The 19,447-nt window shown below is 38.0% G+C and overlaps 1 protein-coding gene across 10 annotated transcripts in view; it reads right to left on the bottom strand.

Annotated features, from left to right (window-relative positions):
- The window catches only part of ppip5k2 (diphosphoinositol pentakisphosphate kinase 2), a 273,516-nt gene that overhangs the window by 42,277 nt on the left and 211,792 nt on the right, over window positions 1-19,447 (bottom strand). For 5 of the 10 annotated variants that reach the window (XM_051929854.1, XM_051929852.1, XM_051929855.1 and 2 more), the window contains exons 25-26: window positions 18,057-18,230; window positions 128-197 (exon numbers count right to left, since the gene is read on the bottom strand). In XM_051929854.1, coding sequence (XP_051785814.1) covers window positions 128-197; window positions 18,057-18,230 — 244 coding nt within the window. The other 5 variants (XM_051929858.1, XM_051929856.1, XM_051929859.1 and 2 more) reach the window with 2 other exon arrangements.

Genomic DNA, 19,447 nt, shown 5'->3' with positions numbered 1-19,447 from the left:
CTAAGAGAATAATTTCTGGCTGATGTACAATTTATTTGAAACCAAGATAACTGGAAAATGTTAAAGTCTAACAGAATATATGCCTAATTTTTTAAAGCCACAGTGTAGAAAGATAAGGTGGTCTTACCTATTCCTGCATGCTTCTGCTCAGCATGTAGCCGAGCAATTCTAGCATGACTGCTGTTCTCAGATAAAACCTGTCCAAATGGAAACAGAGGACATTTATTTCATAGATAAACAGTTAGAAACATCTTTTTCAGACAAAAGTCTGTTCAGTCAGATAAATGTTAATAAGCAAAATTGTGGAATGTTAGTGGGTTCGCAGAAAAGAGATGATAGTTCATGCAACTTCCCAGTGATTGAAGGGAATCCATTCCATGTATGTTGTCCTTGCAAAGATGGCAGAAAAAAAAAGCTAACATTCAGGATGAAGAGGATGCAGGAAGATGTCAAGCCCAAATAATTGGAGACATGTATTAACCAGATTACATGAGTGAATGACTTTTACCAGATATGTACTGCACCTGTCTCAAGAAAAGGGGAAAAACAGACATTTTAAAAGCAGCCTGTATCACAGTTGCTCCATAATGCACAAGCAAATAAAGAATAAATGAAGTAAAACATTGAATCTGATGAAAGGTTCAGAATTCAGAAGTTGCTGATCTGAAATTTTAATTAGATTATGAATTAGATTTGTGATTATCACCTGCCAGCAGCCACATCAATGAAAGCACTGAGTAACAGTCAAATTAGTGGCTTTGACACTTCACATAAATGAATACAAAGAAGAGAAGTTGATTTTTCGTGGTACAACATGAAGCAAAATGTAACCTACTACATTAGTAGACAAATGTTACAAAAACAACTCATCTGAGTTTTGATAGTATAGCAAGATGAGTAAATCAGTAAAGCATGGAGGACTGGGACTGATTTGGGACTGGGCAGGTTATCACTTCTATTTAGCTGATCATTTTTATTTAAATGATCCACGCATTACAAAAATGGGAGAAAATGTCTGTTATATTAAAAAGCAAACAGGGACATCTAAAAGCAATGGCACTTAGTGAAGTGATGAAAGAAAATGCACTTACAAATAATTACAGAGATGAATGGTTAAATAGTTCTAGTATAAAATAAGCAAGCAGTAGACCACAAGTTAGAGAATACATCTCCCAAATTTGGGAGTTTTTTTTTTTTAATTCATTACACACAGTAAGTAATAATAGCTGTACCATTAAAAACAAATAATTATAACTTGAGCAAGTCTTAAAAGGACAACTAATCAATTTTATGGTAGACCCGTGTTTGTGGAGAGCAAAAATGAGAAGGGTCAGTCTTTTATTAATGTCACTGTGTTTACTAAGGCACCACCTATGTCACTGATCAAAGGTTTAAAGAGTAATAAATGCTAAAATTCTGATGTGCATTATGAATGAATCAGCTGAATATGGGAACCAAAACGTTTTTTTAAAATGTAGGTTATGTGAAGTTAATTAACATATATTTAGATTACTATAACTTCACATCGATTTTATCATTTATGAAATAATTTATTAAAGTGACTTTCAGTGGTAGGACAACATGTACATGAAGCATTAACAACTTCCTAATCATCTACTCTGAGAAAAAAAATAAATCTTAAAATTTCACAGTATATATCAGAAACAGCAGACTGAAAAAGGATTCAACATTGTCAGACTTGTGCACATTTTGTATTGTCACAAAACTAGCTTTCTTTATGATCACTCAAATAGTTTTAACTTAGTTTGTAGGGGCAATGGCAAAATATAGCCTTGCAGAAGTTAAAGAAAGTAACAGAGTTAGACAACAGGTTACATTGCAGCATCTTCCATCAAATCATCTCCAACTTTACCAATTCCTAAAACGTGTATTGGTTGCAAAATCACATTTAAGCATATGTATGGCATTATGTCATAATTGTCAAAAGGTGTAATTTAGATATGAACCAAATACTAATTTACTATTATTTCTAAACCAAGCCAAATGCAACACTGCTAGGATAATCTGAAATCCCAGTGACACAGAACTAGATTAAGGTGTTCCAATAAAGGATGGATGATATTCAAAGCTTGAACCTCAGTTAGATATATTTGTATTTTGGGCTACACCGAAATTTCACTTTTCTCAACAGTGTAAAATAAATTTGCAATGTTAAAAGTAGTACTTTAAATCTTAACATACACACTTATCTGAATATTTACATATATATTGATTTTTTCGATAAGTTAGTATAATTCACCTTAAAGACCTGAAAATCCACATCGATTAATTGCATTAATGAGTGAACAAAAGCCCTTAATTGACCACCTACTAAAATTCCATCACCCAGATGCTTAAGAACTACAAAACTGTTTATGTAGATAATTTTATTTGCAGTTCTTAGGGTCTTCTTCAAGATTTTGAAAAGAACATGAGCAACCAGTAAGCTTATTATAAAGGGACATTACCTTAAACAGCTTTCTGCATTCTTTACCTCAGAGAATGTTTGACCAGGCTTGCACCTTATTCTTTCCCAACCATTAAATTCTGCAGTATAGTTTAAAAGACTGTACACAAATGTAATCATTTATAGTATCTATGCTCCACTGAGATCAAACTAAAAACCAAACAAATAGGAGCTTATTTCATATAGCAAAACATTCTTCCTACTGTATACCTAGTATAAGCGTGTATCAAAAATAAGTGTTCGGATGCCTCAAAGTTCTTTTTTTTTTCCAGCAAACCTTTCATGAAAACACAAAACGTTGATATAGTAAATGTCAACATGTTTTACATCTAAAGTAGCTCCAGAATGCTAATAAGTGGTTGTTTTCTTTCGAAGTACATAACACTTCATAGTATTTGTCATGAATATGATGTATCCAATTAATACATACTGAAATAACTAATATACAGTAGATAAAACAAAAGCATAACTATTTTATTGTAATTTAAGAAAAGATGCAATATTTTTTAATTGTACTTTGAGTTGACGCAAGGATTGAAAATATACATATATACATATATATGTATGTTGGCTTGCAATAAGTTAACATAATCAGCTCTTTTATTAAATAGCATACTAAGATGTAACAGCTTATTTTTACAAAAGTCAACATGCAAAATGTTTTTCAGTTATAAGTACACTTATAGTCCATTATTGTTCTTATATATATTTATATAAAATTTGGTGCATGGTTAGGGCCCTTACCTAGCTGGGACAGCTTGGTAATGGAAGGAGAAGGGGAGAAAACATGCACAGGACATTACATCCCCCCAGAGCTCTAGGTGGCAGCCCCCTGGACTCACACTGGGCAATGGAGTTTATGGGCTCAGTCCTGTTGGGTTCTGGGGATGCTGCAGGAATCAGCAAGCCCTATTTCTGGGGATGCTGCAGGAATCAGCAAGCCCTATTTCATCAGGCTTCCGCCACACCCAGGCGGGGTTTCGTAACATGGTAATGAACCACCTGGAATACTCTTGGGGACAGCATAAAAGTGAACACCTCACTTCATTCGGGAAGTCACAGTTGGGAGGAAAGGAGATGAAGCTTGACGGGAGGTGTGGAACCAGGAGGAGAGACAGAGGAAGAGGAAGGAAAATGCTTTGGACGTTGTTTATTGCGCTTTTGGTAAACTGTGCTTTCCTGGAAAACGTTACTTAGACTCGGCCTTGTCGTTTGGGTGCAAGGCAGTGACTCATGACTTACAAGGTACCAGGAGTGGGGTCTTGCACCAATGGAACCCCAAGAGGCACATAACATCCCAATACCGGTGGAACAAGATGAGGATCCTGCAGGCGCCCCTGTCTTTGTGCGCCACAGGGATGTGCTGGTGAAGATGACTCCCTCAGATTACCAAAGTGTTTCCTATTCTGCTTCGAGTGCATGGCAATGCTGATGCACTAGAAGAGTGGAAGATGGACTACTATTGTGGCCCCGTTTTTAACTGGAGGGGCCCTACAAGTCATGCGAAAACCTCCCTCCCGAAAGGCTCAATGATTACGATTTCCTGACGCAACAGATCCTCCTCTGCATGGCTATGAGCCTGGTGGCCAAGGTTGTGGTGCATTGACCTGGACTGCCCTATACGAGGACAGGTCCAGGATTTAGTGGACCCGATTCAAAGCTGGTTACACAGGGACACCTTTGAGTGCATTGTGGAGAAGCTCGCTACTGACATAGTCCTGTCAGGGATAGACGAGGACCTATGTGATGAGATGCTCTAGAATGAAATCCACTCTCTGTTAGACCTGACCCAGAGACTAGAGGGCATCCAAGCCACCTGGAAACAGAGAGGCTACCTGGGCTTGGCCTCGACTTCAATCCAACCAGCACAGGCTCCTAGGGTCACTGATTCCACGGGTGGAAGACACCATTGTAGGAACTACATAGTGGGGACTGAGAACAGGTGTTTATGCTGTGATCAATCAGGACATCTGGCTCAGGAGTTCTGCCTCCCACCTGCACAAACCATGGACATCAATCTGGCCAAGGTATGTGGCTCGCAAGTTTCCCCCAAGATGTTACTCAAAGACAATTTTAAGGTCTCGAAGTTGGCCGGACATGAAATTCCGGCGCTGCTGGAATCTGGTAGTGACTTCTGTATAGTGTTTTGTGACTTGATCCAGACCACACATGACCACAGACTGAGTGAACCTTCGCTGTGCCCATGGGGACGTTAAAACATATAAGACTATCTTACTCTTTTTGAAATTCAAAGGGAAGAACTAAGTTTGGACTGCCATATTATATACTTCACCCTGACCTCTTTTAATAGGGAAGAGGAATGCCCTTTTCCCACAGGTCTTGGCCACATGCAGAACACCTACCCCTCTCTAGTAGAGGGAGAGGGGGTTCACCACAGACAATGTTAATCAAGGAGCCAGGTTTAAAATTGCTGTTCACTGAGGTGGGAGACAAATCCTCAAGTGAGGACCTGAGACAGCAGGTCGACTTTAACCCCCCCACAAGTAGTAGCAGGGGGTGAGCGCAATGCTGCGTCAGGCACAGAGGAAGCAGAGACAGCCAATCAAAGACAGAGTTTGCCCGCCTGTAACGCGCCTACAGCAACTTTTTGCATTCAAACAAGCCCACATCGCAAATGACTCGTGCTATATAGAGATGGAGGACCCGAAATTTAAAACACCACACTTTTTAATCAAGGGTGGTTTCTCATATCATGTGATTTCTGACTATATGGGGGACTGGTGGATGGGGCAGTTGGTGATGCAAAGCGGGAATAGGGAGACAGTTTTAAAAATTGCGGACACTTACGTTTTGGGGAGTTTTCTCCGCACAATGAAGATGAAGGAATTCATTTCGAAACACTTTTATTTCCTGAATATGGGCCAGGATGTGGAGCAGTTTTGTAGAGCGTGTCCCAACTGTCAGATCGTTTCCGTTCATAGATCCTCTAGGGCTCCCCTCTCACCGATGCCTATTTTGGATGTTCCCTTTGAGAGGGTTGGGCCACATATTGTGGGCCCACTCCCCAAGCGTAAACATGGTTTTCAGTATATGCTCTTGTTGGTTGACTATATGACAAGATACCCTGAGGTGGCCGCTCTACGGTTGCTAAAGCTCTCTCAGAAATGTTCACGCATATTGGCATCTTACGTGACATTTTAACTGTCCAAAGTACATCCATCATCTCTCGTGTCATGTAGCAGCTGTGTGAGAGCCTTGCAATTGAGCAATTGAGTAATTGAGTACCACAGTTTATCATCTGCAGACGAATGGCCTGACTGAACAGCTTTAATAATACAGCGGATAACTTATGACGACCCAACCTCCTGGGATACCGTGTTGCCTTTTCTCCTGTTTGCTCTTCAGAAGTAAAATGCATCCACCGAGTTGAGTCCATTACAACTGCTGTTCGGCTAGCAACCATGTGGGGTGTTAGACATTTTTTGGGAGGAATGGTTAGGAGTTTGTGAGGCATCTCCCAGGGGTGATTTGTTTGTCATTTCACACCAAGAACAAATCTCAAAACTGTCTTCTATTGCTGTGGAACATATGCAGCACAAACAGAAGGCGCAAAAATGTAATTATGACAAAAAAGGTGAATTTAAGAAGGGTGATCGGGTGCTGGTGCTGATCCCTTTAGACCCACATAAATTTCAAGTGAAATGGCTCAGCCCAGCAGTAGCGCAATAGTCCTGTGAATTATTTGAGATTTTTTAACTCTTCTGAGACCTTGACCCTGAGGCACACCGAAATGGGATTGATGCGTCTGTCGAGGGCTGCTTGTCCATCGCCGAGGCAACCACAGGTTCACAGCACCACAAAGGCAACTGCAAGCTCACCATCTCTGCATTCAATATGCCTGTTGCCTGATGGGTGATGCAGGGAACATTATAACTTGGCCACTGACCTGGCCCAATACCTGCCTGTTCTGTGTCTGTGTGTTGTTGAATGGTAGCTCCCACTGTAATAAATAACCTTGCTATTCCTGTTTGGAGTAGAATAAAGCTGGTTTTCCTTATGTTCTTAGGCTCAGCCTCGTCTTTTGGGTGCAAGGCAGCGAATCATGTGTCCCTTTATATTATTTATATATATATATATATATATATATATATATATATATATATGTATACAGTGCTCAGCATAAATGAGTACACCCCACTACATTTGTCAGAAAACCTTTAGTTTCCTTTCACTATCAACATTGTCTATGAGATACTGTACTACAAAATACTCCCACAAATGTGGGCCATTGATTGTAAACAAGATTTGTTAATTTGCACACACAAAAACGTGATTATCCTAACAAATTCATTCAAGCACATGTAGCAAAAATGAGCACACCCCAATTATAGTCTTAGGAGAAAAGCCACACTTAAGACTACAAAAGTCCAATTAACAGGCATTCGACCACAGGTGAGTCTAATGATTCATTTAAGAGGTGTCCAGCAGACAGGTGACTATAAAAGGGCATTACAGTCGACCCTTGATATACGACCGGCTTGACATGCGAACAACTTGATTTATGACCAAAATTTTTATTTTGATTTACGACCAACATCTTGCGTTACGACCTGAATGCGGTCACGTGTATCCGCTTGCGCGATCGTAAACAAACAGAAACATTCCTATTAATGCGGCACTCATTCAATAAAATGTCAGGTTTGTAAACTCTCTTGGGACCTCCCCCAACTAGAAGACATGCCAAAGTCCAAACTCCGTATGGAAGACTGTTTATCTGTTGCTGGGGCAAAAGCCGGCTTAAAGCTGTGCTGAGTCTCTCAACCAAAGCAAACAGAAAAGATATCGATGGGTGATATGCATGTGATATCCCTGCCCGGCAATGGACAAGCAAGCTTCCACAGTCGCGGCAATCGCGCTTCAGCATGTCGTTCCCATTGAGTGGGGAGTGGGTCTCAGAAGAGTTCAGAAACAGTTCCTTGTATCATCGCAAGGAAATGCTGAGAAAAATTCTCGTCAGAATAACTTGTAGGCAGGAGGACATTACAATTAACGCAAAAGAAGCTATTGAAATGATTGCAAATGCCTGAGCGCAAGTTAAAGAAAGCCTTTAAAAAGCCTTCAGTTTCATTATCATCCTCCTCCCTTCCTGCAGCCCAAAGATGTCAAATTAAATGGTGAGTACAGTATGAAATTGTTGTTTCTGGTAGGCTAGGCACTTTTGATTACTTTTTGGTTAGTACATTAGAAAAATTATTGGTGTTTTGGTAAATTATGCACATTATACAACCCTTTTTTTTATTATGAAAAGGTTAAGTAAGTGTTGCAGTGGGAGGTTCGGAACGCATTATGGGTATTTCCATTATTTCTTATGAGAAAAATAGTCTTGACTTACAACCAACTTGAGTTACAACCAGCCCTCGCGAACGAATTGAGTTCGTAAGTCAAGGGTCCACTGTACTTAACAAAGAAAAGCCCTTCCCATTTCATGCTGTCAGCAATGGCTCCACATGGAAGAGAAATGTCAAAAAATCTGAGAAAGGAAATCATTACTTTACACAAAAATGGTGAGGGCTACAAGAAGATCAGCAAAGCTTTACATATCAGTCAAAATACTGTAGCAAAAGTGATCCAAAAATTTAAGAAAGATGGAAGTGCAACCATCTTACAGAGACGTCCAGGCTGTCCACGGAAGTTAACATCTCGACAGGAGCATCTTCTGATGAGAAGGGTTGAAGAAAATCGCAATGCAAGTTCACTGCAGTTAGCTAAAGCAGTAGAAAGCCAAACTGGAGTGACCGTTTCCCGTGACACAATATGGCGCACACTGCAGAGGAATGGCATGCACGGGTTTCGTCCACGAAGGAAGCCTCTCCTAAAGCCCATGCACAAAAAAGCACGCCTAGAATTTGCTAAGGCCCATGCTGAAAAGACTACTGGGACTCTATACTCTGGAGTGATGAGACAAAGATCACTGTTTTTGGAACTAATGGTTTCAAAACTGTATGGCGTCGTAAAGGTGAGGATTTCAAAGAAAAATGCATGGTGCCTACAGTGAAACATGGTGGTGGCAGTGCCCTTATGTGGGGCTGCATGAGTGCTGCTGGTGTTGGGGAGCTGCATTTCATTGATGGTATCATGAACTCAACAATGTACTGCTCTATACTGAAGGAGAAGATGCTGCCATCACTCTGTGCACTTGGTCGTCGTGTACTTTTCCAACACGACAATGATCCAAAACACACATCTAAAGCTACTGTTGCATTTCTGAAGAAGAACAGGGTGAAGGTGATTGAATGGCCAAGTATGTCTCCTGATCTGAACCCAATCGAACACCTGTGGGGAATTCTGAAGCGACAAGTTGAGCATCACCCTCCATCCAGCATCCAGGCTCTAAAAGAGGTTATTCTTGAAGAATGGAAAAAGATAGATGTTGCAATATGTCGCCAACTTGTTCATTCCATGCCTAGAAGACTTGGTGCTGTCCTTAAGAATCACGGTGGTCATACAAAATACTAGATGTAGTAGTTTTTGTCGCGGGGTGTATTCATTTTTACTTCAACCAATTTGAGTGAAACTGATTTTGTGATCTAAGTTATATTATTAACCTTAATTTCATGTTATGGAGTTTAACAAGTGTTCAATAAAACTCAGCCTTGTGAAAATTTTGGACATTGTTCTTTTGTTCATTAAGCTACTGATTAAATTCGTACTTTTTAAAGGGGGTGTACTCATTTATGCTGAGCACTGTATATAAAACTAAATAACACTATATATCTTAACTTTAATTTCTATTCTTAGCATTATAAATAGTTCATTATTGCATGGCACAGTACCTGATGCACTAAAAGTGTTAGTCATCAAACCATTACTTAAAAAGTCAGACCTAGACCCAAGTGTCCTTAATTATAGACCCATTTCAAATTTACCCTTTCTCTCTAAAACACTTGAAATAGTAGTCTCCAATCAGCTTCAGTCACACCTTACACATCATTATTTATTCAAAAAATTCCAGTCTGGCTTCCGCACTGGTCACAGTACAGAAACGGCACTAACACGCATTGTAAACATCCATCCATCCATTTTCCAACCCGCTGAATCTGAACACAGGGCACAAGGCAGGAACCAATCCCAGGCAGGGTGCCAACCTACCGCAGGACACACACAAACACACCCACACACCAAGCACACACTAGGACCAATTTAGAATTGCCAATCCACCTAACCTGCATGTCTTTGGACTGTGCGAGGAAACCGGAGTGCCCGGAGGAAACCCACGTAGACATGGGGAGAACATGCAAACTCCACACAGGGAGGACCCGGGAAGCGAACCCGGGTCTCCTAACTGCAAACATTCTGATATTCTCTGATGAAGGAAACACCACTGTAATTATGTTGTTAGACTTAAGTGCAGTGTTTGACACCACTGACCATTCTATTTTACTGCATAGGCTAGAATATGATGTTGGGTTTACAGGCACTGTCCTTGCCTGGTTTAGTTCTTATTTATCAAATCAATTTTGGTATGTACAGAAATGTGCTGACAGTACTCCATTATACACAGAACTGAGATATGGTGTCCTGCAAGGCTCACTACTGGGACCTTTGCTGTTTTCACTTTACATGCTTCTACAGGGGTCTATCATTAGAAAACAATGTTAATTTCAACTCTTATGCAAATGATACACCAGTTATATCTTTCTTTTAGAACAAAAAAAGTTTCTCCGATGTTGTCTTTAATTAGTTGTGTTAATGAATTCGAGGAGTGGATGGATGAGAACTACTCGTCTTCAAACGCAGATAAAACAGAGATGATAATTATTGGAGGGAATGATGCTGATCACAATGATATTTTGTCACCATTAATTTTACTGAATTATCCTGGAGTTATCTTTGACTCTAGCATGTCTTTTAATAATAATAATAATAATAATACGTTTTATTTATACAAGGAGCCTTTCTGAGAACTCAAGGACACCGAACAAACAATAAATAAATAGACACAATTATAAACAACTTAAAACATCAGAAAATCTAAAAATTAAAACCAAACAAAACCACTATAATCAGAAGGAGAAAGAAAAAGCCATTTTAAACAGATGTGTTTTATGTTTACATTTGAAGGATGAATATGATTTGATATTTCGGAGCTCCGCAGGTAATGAATTCCAGAGCTTGGGAGCAGAAAGGCTGAAATCTCTGCTCCCCATGGTGGTTAGATGGGTGGGAGGGATGGTCAGATGGGTGGAGGAAGAGGATCTAAGGTTACAGGATGGAATGGCAACATGAAGAAGGTCAGACAGATATGGAGGGGCGAAGTTATGGATGGCCTTAAATGTTAATAGCAGAATCTTAAAATCAGTACGAAACTTGATTGGGAGCCAATGAAGCTGCTGCAAGACCGGAGTAATATGGTGAATAGATGGGGTTCGAGTGATGATACGTGCTGCAGAATTCTGGACTAACTGAAGCTTATGAAGAGATTTATTAGGGAGACCAAAGAGGAGTGAATTGCAGTAGTCCAGCCGAGAAGTGACAAGACTATGAACAAGCATGGCAGTGGTATGAGGAGTGAGGGAGGGGCGAATGCGATTAATATTACGTAGGTGGAAGTAAGCAGACCGGGTGATGTTATTAATATGACATTGGAAAGATAGGAGTACTGTCGAGGATGACACCCAGATTCTTGACCTGCGATGATGGGGAAACAACAGAGTTATCAACAATAAGAGAAAGATTATTGGTTTTGGATAATGATGATTTTGAACCAATGAGGAGAACCTCAGTTTTGTCACTGTTTAATTTAAAAAAATTCGAAGAAAACCAGGATTTAATTTCAGAAATGCAGTCAATAAGCGAGGGTGGTGGAAAAGAGGAGGTGGGTTTACCAGCAACGTAGAGCTGGGTGTCATCAGCATAACAGTGAAAATTAATGTTATATTTGCGAAAAATATTGCCAAGGGAAAGAAGGTAAATAATAAAAAGAAGAGGCCCCAGGACAGAGCCCTGGGGCACACCAGAAGTAACAGCGGTGGGTTGGGATGTGAAGGTTTTAAGCTGTATGAACTGAGTGCAGCCTGAGAGGTAGGATCTAAACCAATCAAGTGGAGTGTGAGTAACGCCAATCAAAGATAATCTGTTAAGGAGAGTGGTACGACAAACAGTATCAAAGGCCGCATTCAGATCAAGGAGGATGAGAATAGCGATTAGACCAGAGTCAGCAGCCATAAGGAGGTCATTGGTAATTTTAACAAGTGCCGTTTCTGTACTATGAAGAGGGTGAAAACCAGACTGGGTGTGAGGTTGGATAGCTACTATTTTTTCAAGAATTTTGGAGATAAAGGGCAAGTTAGAAATGGGGCGAAAATTATTGAAATTAGTAGGATCAGCACCAAGTTTTTTTAGTATTGGGGTTACAGCAGCAGGATAAAGTGCACATTACAAAGTTTTTAACATCATGTTTCTTCCATCCTAAAAATGTGAAATTAAGGTGTTTTCTAAATAAGCGAGATTCTGAGAAATTAATTTAGGCAGAGCTGAGGAAACATCAAACTCTTGTAATGCAAATAATAAACCTATTGCTTGTAACTATTCAAGACCATTAATATTATTCTTGCCAGGCATGTCAGAAATTTGAATTGTAACTGTCCATCTCGCTTTTATTAAATTGAGGCATTGAAGCATGTACATGTTTTACACATTAAATGCATTTAATATTGCATTCCAATGGTCTTTAAGTACTTCTTGCACATAATTATTTCTCACTTAGCAGATGCAGCAAATAAAAAAAAAAGTCTAAAAATATTTTTAAATGTTTAACATAAAACTATGTTAATCAACAATACAGAACAAAACTTTAACGCAAAATGGCAGTTGTTTTCCACTATTACTAATGAGAAAACAAAGCAGGTTTCGCTTAGTGTGATGGATTTTAACAAGATTCTTAACAGTTCTGTCATAAATTAAAAAAAAATGATAACCAATTTCAACTGTTTAAAAATCTGTTCTTAGTTGAAACTGTAGATATAGGAGTAGAGCAGTGACGCTGAAAAAAATATGTCTTAAAATTTATTTTTCAAGGGGTGTGTTTAAGAAACAATGTAAAAGATTTACAAAATACAGCAATATTGCATAGTATATATTGGGGAATATAATTTCACTGTTGTAGTAGCATTATTAAAATGTTTACTTTTCTCCTTTAAAGATGTTAAAAATATTTTAAGACCTCAAGTCTGATTTAAATAAAACAACATGTTAAGTGGGTCACAAGTAAGCTTCCTCAGCTAATGTATTGTCAGATTTTGCAAGCCAGGGGAAACTTTGATTTATTTTTATTAAAAGATTATCACCAGGAGATTTCCATGTCACCTGGAGATTTTCACATTATGAGATGTGTGACCTACAGCAGTGTAAATTAAATGGCTGAGAAACACCTGAGCACCTTTAAACACTGGGTGCATGGGTCAGCACCAAGCATAGGGGGTGAGAAGACAACATACAATTGTCAGTGTACAGAAAAACAGTATGCACAATTGAGATGAGGGTTTTGTTTCAGGAGAGGTCACCACAACCCGTTTCTATGATAAAACAACATGTCTGGGGTAGCATGATGGTGAAATTATTGAGAGGTAAAGCCAATTACTGTTCTAGTATATTACATAATATACATTATATATTAAATATCAGTTTTTGGACGGCACGGTGGCGCAGTGGGTAGCGCTGCTGCCTCGCAGTTGTGAGACCTGGAGACCTGGGTTCGCTTCCCGGGTCCTCCCTGCGTGGAGTTTGCATGTTCTCCCCGTGTCTGCGTGGGTTTCCTCCGGGCGCTCCGGTTTCCTCCCACAGTCCAAAGACATGCTGGTTAGGTGGATTGGCGATTCTAAATTGGCCCTAGTGTGTGCTTGGTGTGTGGGTGTGTTTGTGTGTGTCCTGCGGTGGGTTGGCACCCTGCCCGGGATTGGTTCCTGCCTTGTGCCCTGTGTTGGCTGGGATTGGCTCCAGCAGACCCCCGTGACCCTGTGTTCGGATTCAGCGGGTTGGAAAATGGATGGATGGATATCAGTTTTTGGCTTCAAATAAGACATGTTTATAATTCATTCAAATATTGACAATCAATCTGACAGCTCTAATGCAGACTTTAATTGCTTGATTTAAATAGTGATAAAGTGATTAAATTAATTCATTATACAAATACTGTGCTTCAGCTTAAGATTACTATTACCCAACCAGCTTTTATTGCAGTTTTAACAGCTTTTATATTAATATGTTGGCTTGTTTGCTCCTCTTGATTGTTCTGCTCACTGGTTCTATTGACTTCATCGTGTATTACAAAGCTATTCTGTGTAATTCATGCTTGACAATAGTTAGTTTCCCCACAAAATAAGCTTGAGAGAATTAAGAAACTTATTTTACAAATACACCTTAAAATCAATCTTCCTGGTATTCCTCTAATAAAAATAACTGACTATGTGGTTGATAAAAAATTACTACAAATATAAAATATTAGTTTATATTATATAGCGGAACTGAGTTAGTAGAGGCCATGCTAGAACAACTAATCTGAAATGCAAAGATGGAATTCCTTGTGAATACATTTGTTCAGGATACAGGTAGAGCCTTAGTGATTTAAAGAATACACTTGTATAAATTAATGTATATAATTTTTAAACAATTAAAATGCTTTAAGTGCTGGCTTGAGTATTAGAAAAGAAAAAAAAAAAGTCTATTAAAAATAAATAAAACATTTTTTTAAACATTCAAGTACAAATTTATCAAGAAGCTCTGAAATATTATAAGGATGCAGGTGGTTTTTAGTTCAGAAATTATGGAACTACAGTTCTAACTAGATTTCTACAGCCTAAATGCTTCACAACATCTTAAATATTATTCTGTTACTGTGTTCTAATGTGTACCTAGCAATCCAAAAAAGCCCAATCACACAATGTTTATTGTGATCAAAAACACACATTTGTCTGGCATTGTTGTATATCTGGACTAAGCTGACTAGGCACAGATTATGTGATGCCAGGAAAATGATAATGCTGCCTTCACCATGATAAACCTTACATTCTTGTGCTTCATGTCCATAACTCCAATGGAAGAATAAAGATTCATTTAATTACACATGGTAATTTGCCATGAGGCAGGTGAAGCTATTAAAAGCGGAAAACCAAAAAATAACCAGCTTAAAATCTACTAAGCACCTCCACATATTCAAAAAGAAAACATAAAAATCACCATAAATACTTAAAACTTTAATAACATTAGTAATTATAACGTGATCACGCATAAAATATTATGTAATAAAGGGATTTTCTTTGTTATTATTCTATTACTTAGAAGATATATAAACTAAATAAAACTTGATAAATATATATTACAATAAAGGAAATATTTTTTCAGTATGAAGTCAGCTACATAATAAGATCATCAGAGTATAAAATGGAAAAATGCTGAATAAAATCAATATTGGGAAATGGGCGTGTATTAATGGAAACACTACCTCCACAATACACTGAAACATGTACAATTTTATAACATAACACTACCACTAAAATTATCCCTATGCTATCATCATATAGAGACTCTGCTTAATAAAGCTGAGAAATAAAGGAATGCTCACCATATATTTTTATTTTAAATGTTATTTACCCCCATGTAGTTTGTAGCGATGACGGAGAAAAAAATGGAATCTAATATTTTCGTGGAGAATAGACACAAAGTTTCTGATGGAAAGGGACCCAATGTTGACCAATGCTGGAAAACAGCAAAAAATATCAAAAACCCCTACAAAGGAAATCTCATGTTACTTGCTTTGCATAATACAGTGGAACCTCGGTTTGCGAGTAACTTGGTTTACGAGTGTTTTGCAAGACATGCAAAAATTTTTAATAAATTTTGACTTGATAAACGAGCGAGGTCTTGCAATACGAGCAGTATGTATACTCTTTGTCTGCTGAGCGTCATGTGATCACAACTGAGCTGATGGTTCTTCTCTCTCTCGCTGCGGGATTGTGGGCAATCGTCTCCTATTCTCCGTCTCAGTCGGCGTGCTTCACTCATAGTAAACACCCGTACGAGAGTATACTGTTTACTGCAGCATTAGCATTGTCACTGTGTGTGTGTGTGTGTGTGCTGTAACATGCGAGTCCCCATCTTGCACACTAAAACACAAAGCTGAGTCTCAGTACTTCAGCAACACCAGCTTTATTCAGCTTGAAACAGACACAGCAGTCAGGCAGGGCCTTGTGCATTTATAATGTTCCTTGTTCCTTGTATCACCCATCGACGGCAGGCGCTTATAGCATGTCCGCGATCTTTTCGGATTCACTTTTACGGCGAACTGCTACAGCGCTGGGAGACTGCGATTGCTTTGGAACGCTCTTCTGCGTGTCGTCCCGTTGGGTGCAATCCCACAAGAGTTTAGAAACTCACTCACACCAGCCATGATTCTTTTCAAAGGTAAAGTGCAGGTTAATTTGTTTTATGTATTTTTACTTTATATTTTGTATTAATCATTTTTATATGAATAGTTTTGGGTTGTGGAACAAATCATCTGAGTTTCCATTATTTCTTATGGGGAAATTCACTTTGATATATGAGTGCTTTGGACTACGAGCACGTTTCCGGAACAAATTATGCTTGCAAACCGAGGTTCCACTGTAATATCAAGTCATCCATTTGTAAAATGCATAGTTTTTGTTAAAATATTGCTAAATAAATAACTCCAGAAAGGATTAGGTCTTCAATTCAAAAGCACAATAATACATGAAGGAGCTTCCTGTATATGGTCTACTTTCATTTTCCAATGTTATTTCAATAACAATATTTTAGCAAACACAGATGTTTTTGATACTGAAATTTAAGATTAAAATTTTCTCAGTCATCATCACAAACTACATGGGGTAAACATATATAAAAAAATAACATTTTTAGACAGAGAATTTTTTTAAGACCACTATTATGTAGGTATCCTACATAGTCTAAAGAAAAGAAAACAAGTCAAAATTGTTCAGATTTTCAGATTCAACATGATGATGAAAAAGGACCCAATACGCAGTGTACATTACCTGCAATGTAGGAAATATAAACATTCTTTAGCAACTGCAAATTTCCCAATTAAAAAATACAAATTTAAAGAACCTCACTTAGTATTTTCAGTTCCAGTCTTATGGGACAGCTCTTTATGTAAAATCATAATAAACTTACTGAAATACAAGATTAAACCTTCTCAGCAAATCAACTATTTTACTATTTCTTCACTGTAATACATAATGTCTGTTAAGCAAAACACAAAAAGAGAACACTAAAGAATTATCTGACTTAGAATGTCCAAACAATTTTATAATTTACAGAGGAGTTTAATGATAGATGCAAATAGTGTCTTTGAGAGCAAAACTGATGAGAATAAAGAACAAAGCCCTATAGGACTGTCTTGAATAATTCTGTTAAAGGGAATGCATGTTACTGAGAGTATACACTGTTTAACCACTCTAGAAAGGAGGAGGAGGTTAGGAGCACACACTGATACAGCGCATTGCTGCACCACACCACACGACAAACCAACTCAGTATCCCAGATTAGGACCCGAGTACAGCAAAGCAACGGGTGACACCTCAGCACCACACTAGTTCAGATGGAGTGGAACAGTGTGAAGTTTTGTTATGGTAGCTGGAGTGCCAATTCTGCCACCAACCCCAAGTTTTTCCCTGCAGGTTGGAGGGCCTACATGCAGGGATGGATGCAGATTAACGTCATACCCAGGACGGAGCAAGGTGAAACTATATTTTGGGTAAAATAACGTAAAGTGATATTTAAAAAGGGATAGTAAAACATGTAATAACTTCACATACTTTTACCACTGCCACACTGAAAATGACCACAAACCTAAACTATGGACAACAGGTAAAAAAAACAGGAAAGATGTCTGGATAGAAACCAGCACAGGTGCATGCAGGTGCTACTTAGATCTGGGCAATCAATTCAACATCAAGTCTTTATTTAGACCATGGGATGAAGCTGGACTCCCAGGAGAAACTCTAAAGCAACATTGGGAGAAGATTAAAATTCCACAAGGTAGGCCCTGCTAGCTATAACTTAAGCCAGCACTAAGGACACAGTATTACTCCAGTGATAAAAAGATAACACTTTGATATACAGGTCTGTTTTCATTAAATAAATACCGGACACCTCCTCTGTCACTCGGAGTTTGGATTCCTCCTGTATAAATTAGGTAAAAAAAACTCTGACAAACTTTGATCTATTGTACTCCTAAAGCTTTTTAGACTCTAAAATGCAAAGACCTAAATTAAAAAAAATCATATAAAACTATTAATATTATTTAATGAAAGGTCACAAAGCATCTTGATAAATAAGTCTTATAAAAATATTTCCTTTTTTTCTTTTCTTAAAACCAGCGTTTTTTGTATCATAAATTAAAACCGCATAAAGCAAATAAAACGTGAGCAATGGTATAAAGTAAATTAAGTCAGCATCACTCCAGAAATTAGGATGTGGATTAGGTGTCCTTATTGACTGCTATAAGGTGTTAGTTATGCACAACAACATGTTGGTTGATAGATTTTTCCCCTGTTTCTTGGTTTACTTTTTATAATGAATAAAACTTAAAAACCTGTTGCCATGAGCCAAAAATACTGGACGTGAAAGCCAGTGATTTGGGGGAGACAGGGGAAGAAGTTATTTGTTCCCCTGATCTGCGTCTTCGACGCCCAGTACCCACACCACAGGTGTAATGCATCCAGGTACCAATACACTCAGGGCTAGATACACTCAGGGGGCTCTCTTCCTGGAAGTGAGAAAGGGGGCAAAAACAGCAAATGCATGCAAAGTTAGACATAGTCCAGCTACATGGTTCATAATCAGAGTAAAGCAGAATGCTCGATCTATTTTAAAAAAATTCTAATAAAAGCAAGGCCAAGTTACAATAAGCATAATGAAGATAGGCACATATATAAGACAGCAGTGACTCAAAACTAAAATATTTTAGTTATCAATATTAGAACTGAAGTGCTTGCATTATGTGTCAAGTATTAAGACTGCCCAATTTTCTTGAATTAAAAAAATTATAGCTACTTTATTTTGTCAAAACTCAAATATCTACAGAATAATTCTTTTGAATAAATACCAGTTTGATATTTATGAAATTTATAAACTTTAAACTATAAATCCATGAAATATTGCCTGCACATCTGATATTTGATGTTTCTTTGTACACAATGTACATGATCTCATACCTATAAGAAGTATTCATCCCTTTAAATTTTTTCATATTTTATTACATTATAGAATCTTGTGCCAATTAGGACAAAGGCAAGATTGGATAAAGTCCAAAAGTTAGAAAACTACAAAGCCTTACAGTACAATTGCTTCCTGCCTTGAATCTAGAAACTCATAATCCAGAAACACCTCTATGAAATTGTTGTGACATTTAAATCTCTAACTGGTTTGATGTCATCATGCGCATAAGAAGCTACACTTGAATTATCATTGCTATTCACACTATTTTTAAGCAATTGTTTTAATTGTCTGGATTTGTTTTGTTTCAAATATTCACAGCACATGATTTCTAGGCAAATTTAAGTTTAATTACATTACCCTGGGCATGAAGTTTAAGCACTTAACAAAAATGTTCAATGAAACTTTAAAACTTCAGTTCATAGCACAACCCAACATACAAAAGAATATCAAAGAAGTGGACAAAAACCAATACCCTGCTCAGTGTAAAAATTCTTGAGTTATAAAAAACAAAACTCCGAGTACAAAAAAGTGGCAACTTGCAATGCAGTTTCCATGATATGTTTTCTGTAGGTACTTGGATAATATATCTTGCTTACATCTGATTTGTTTATTACATGACACAAATACAAGAAATGTCTTTCAGCGTATGTTGCTTGTAATCTAAAATTGCTTGGAATTAGGCTCTTAGGTTTCTGGTTCATTTCAATAAACTATTTTTTAACGCGATTAAAAGAGAAGAAAAATCTTTACAGGTCTTTCAAAATT

This window comes from Erpetoichthys calabaricus, chromosome 7 (genome assembly GCF_900747795.2).
Source record: "Erpetoichthys calabaricus chromosome 7, fErpCal1.3, whole genome shotgun sequence".
In the NCBI taxonomy this organism is placed as follows: Eukaryota; Metazoa; Chordata; class Cladistia; order Polypteriformes; family Polypteridae; genus Erpetoichthys; species Erpetoichthys calabaricus.
Note: the sequence above shows the minus strand (reverse complement) of the source record. Positions and strands in the feature narration are given on the sequence as shown.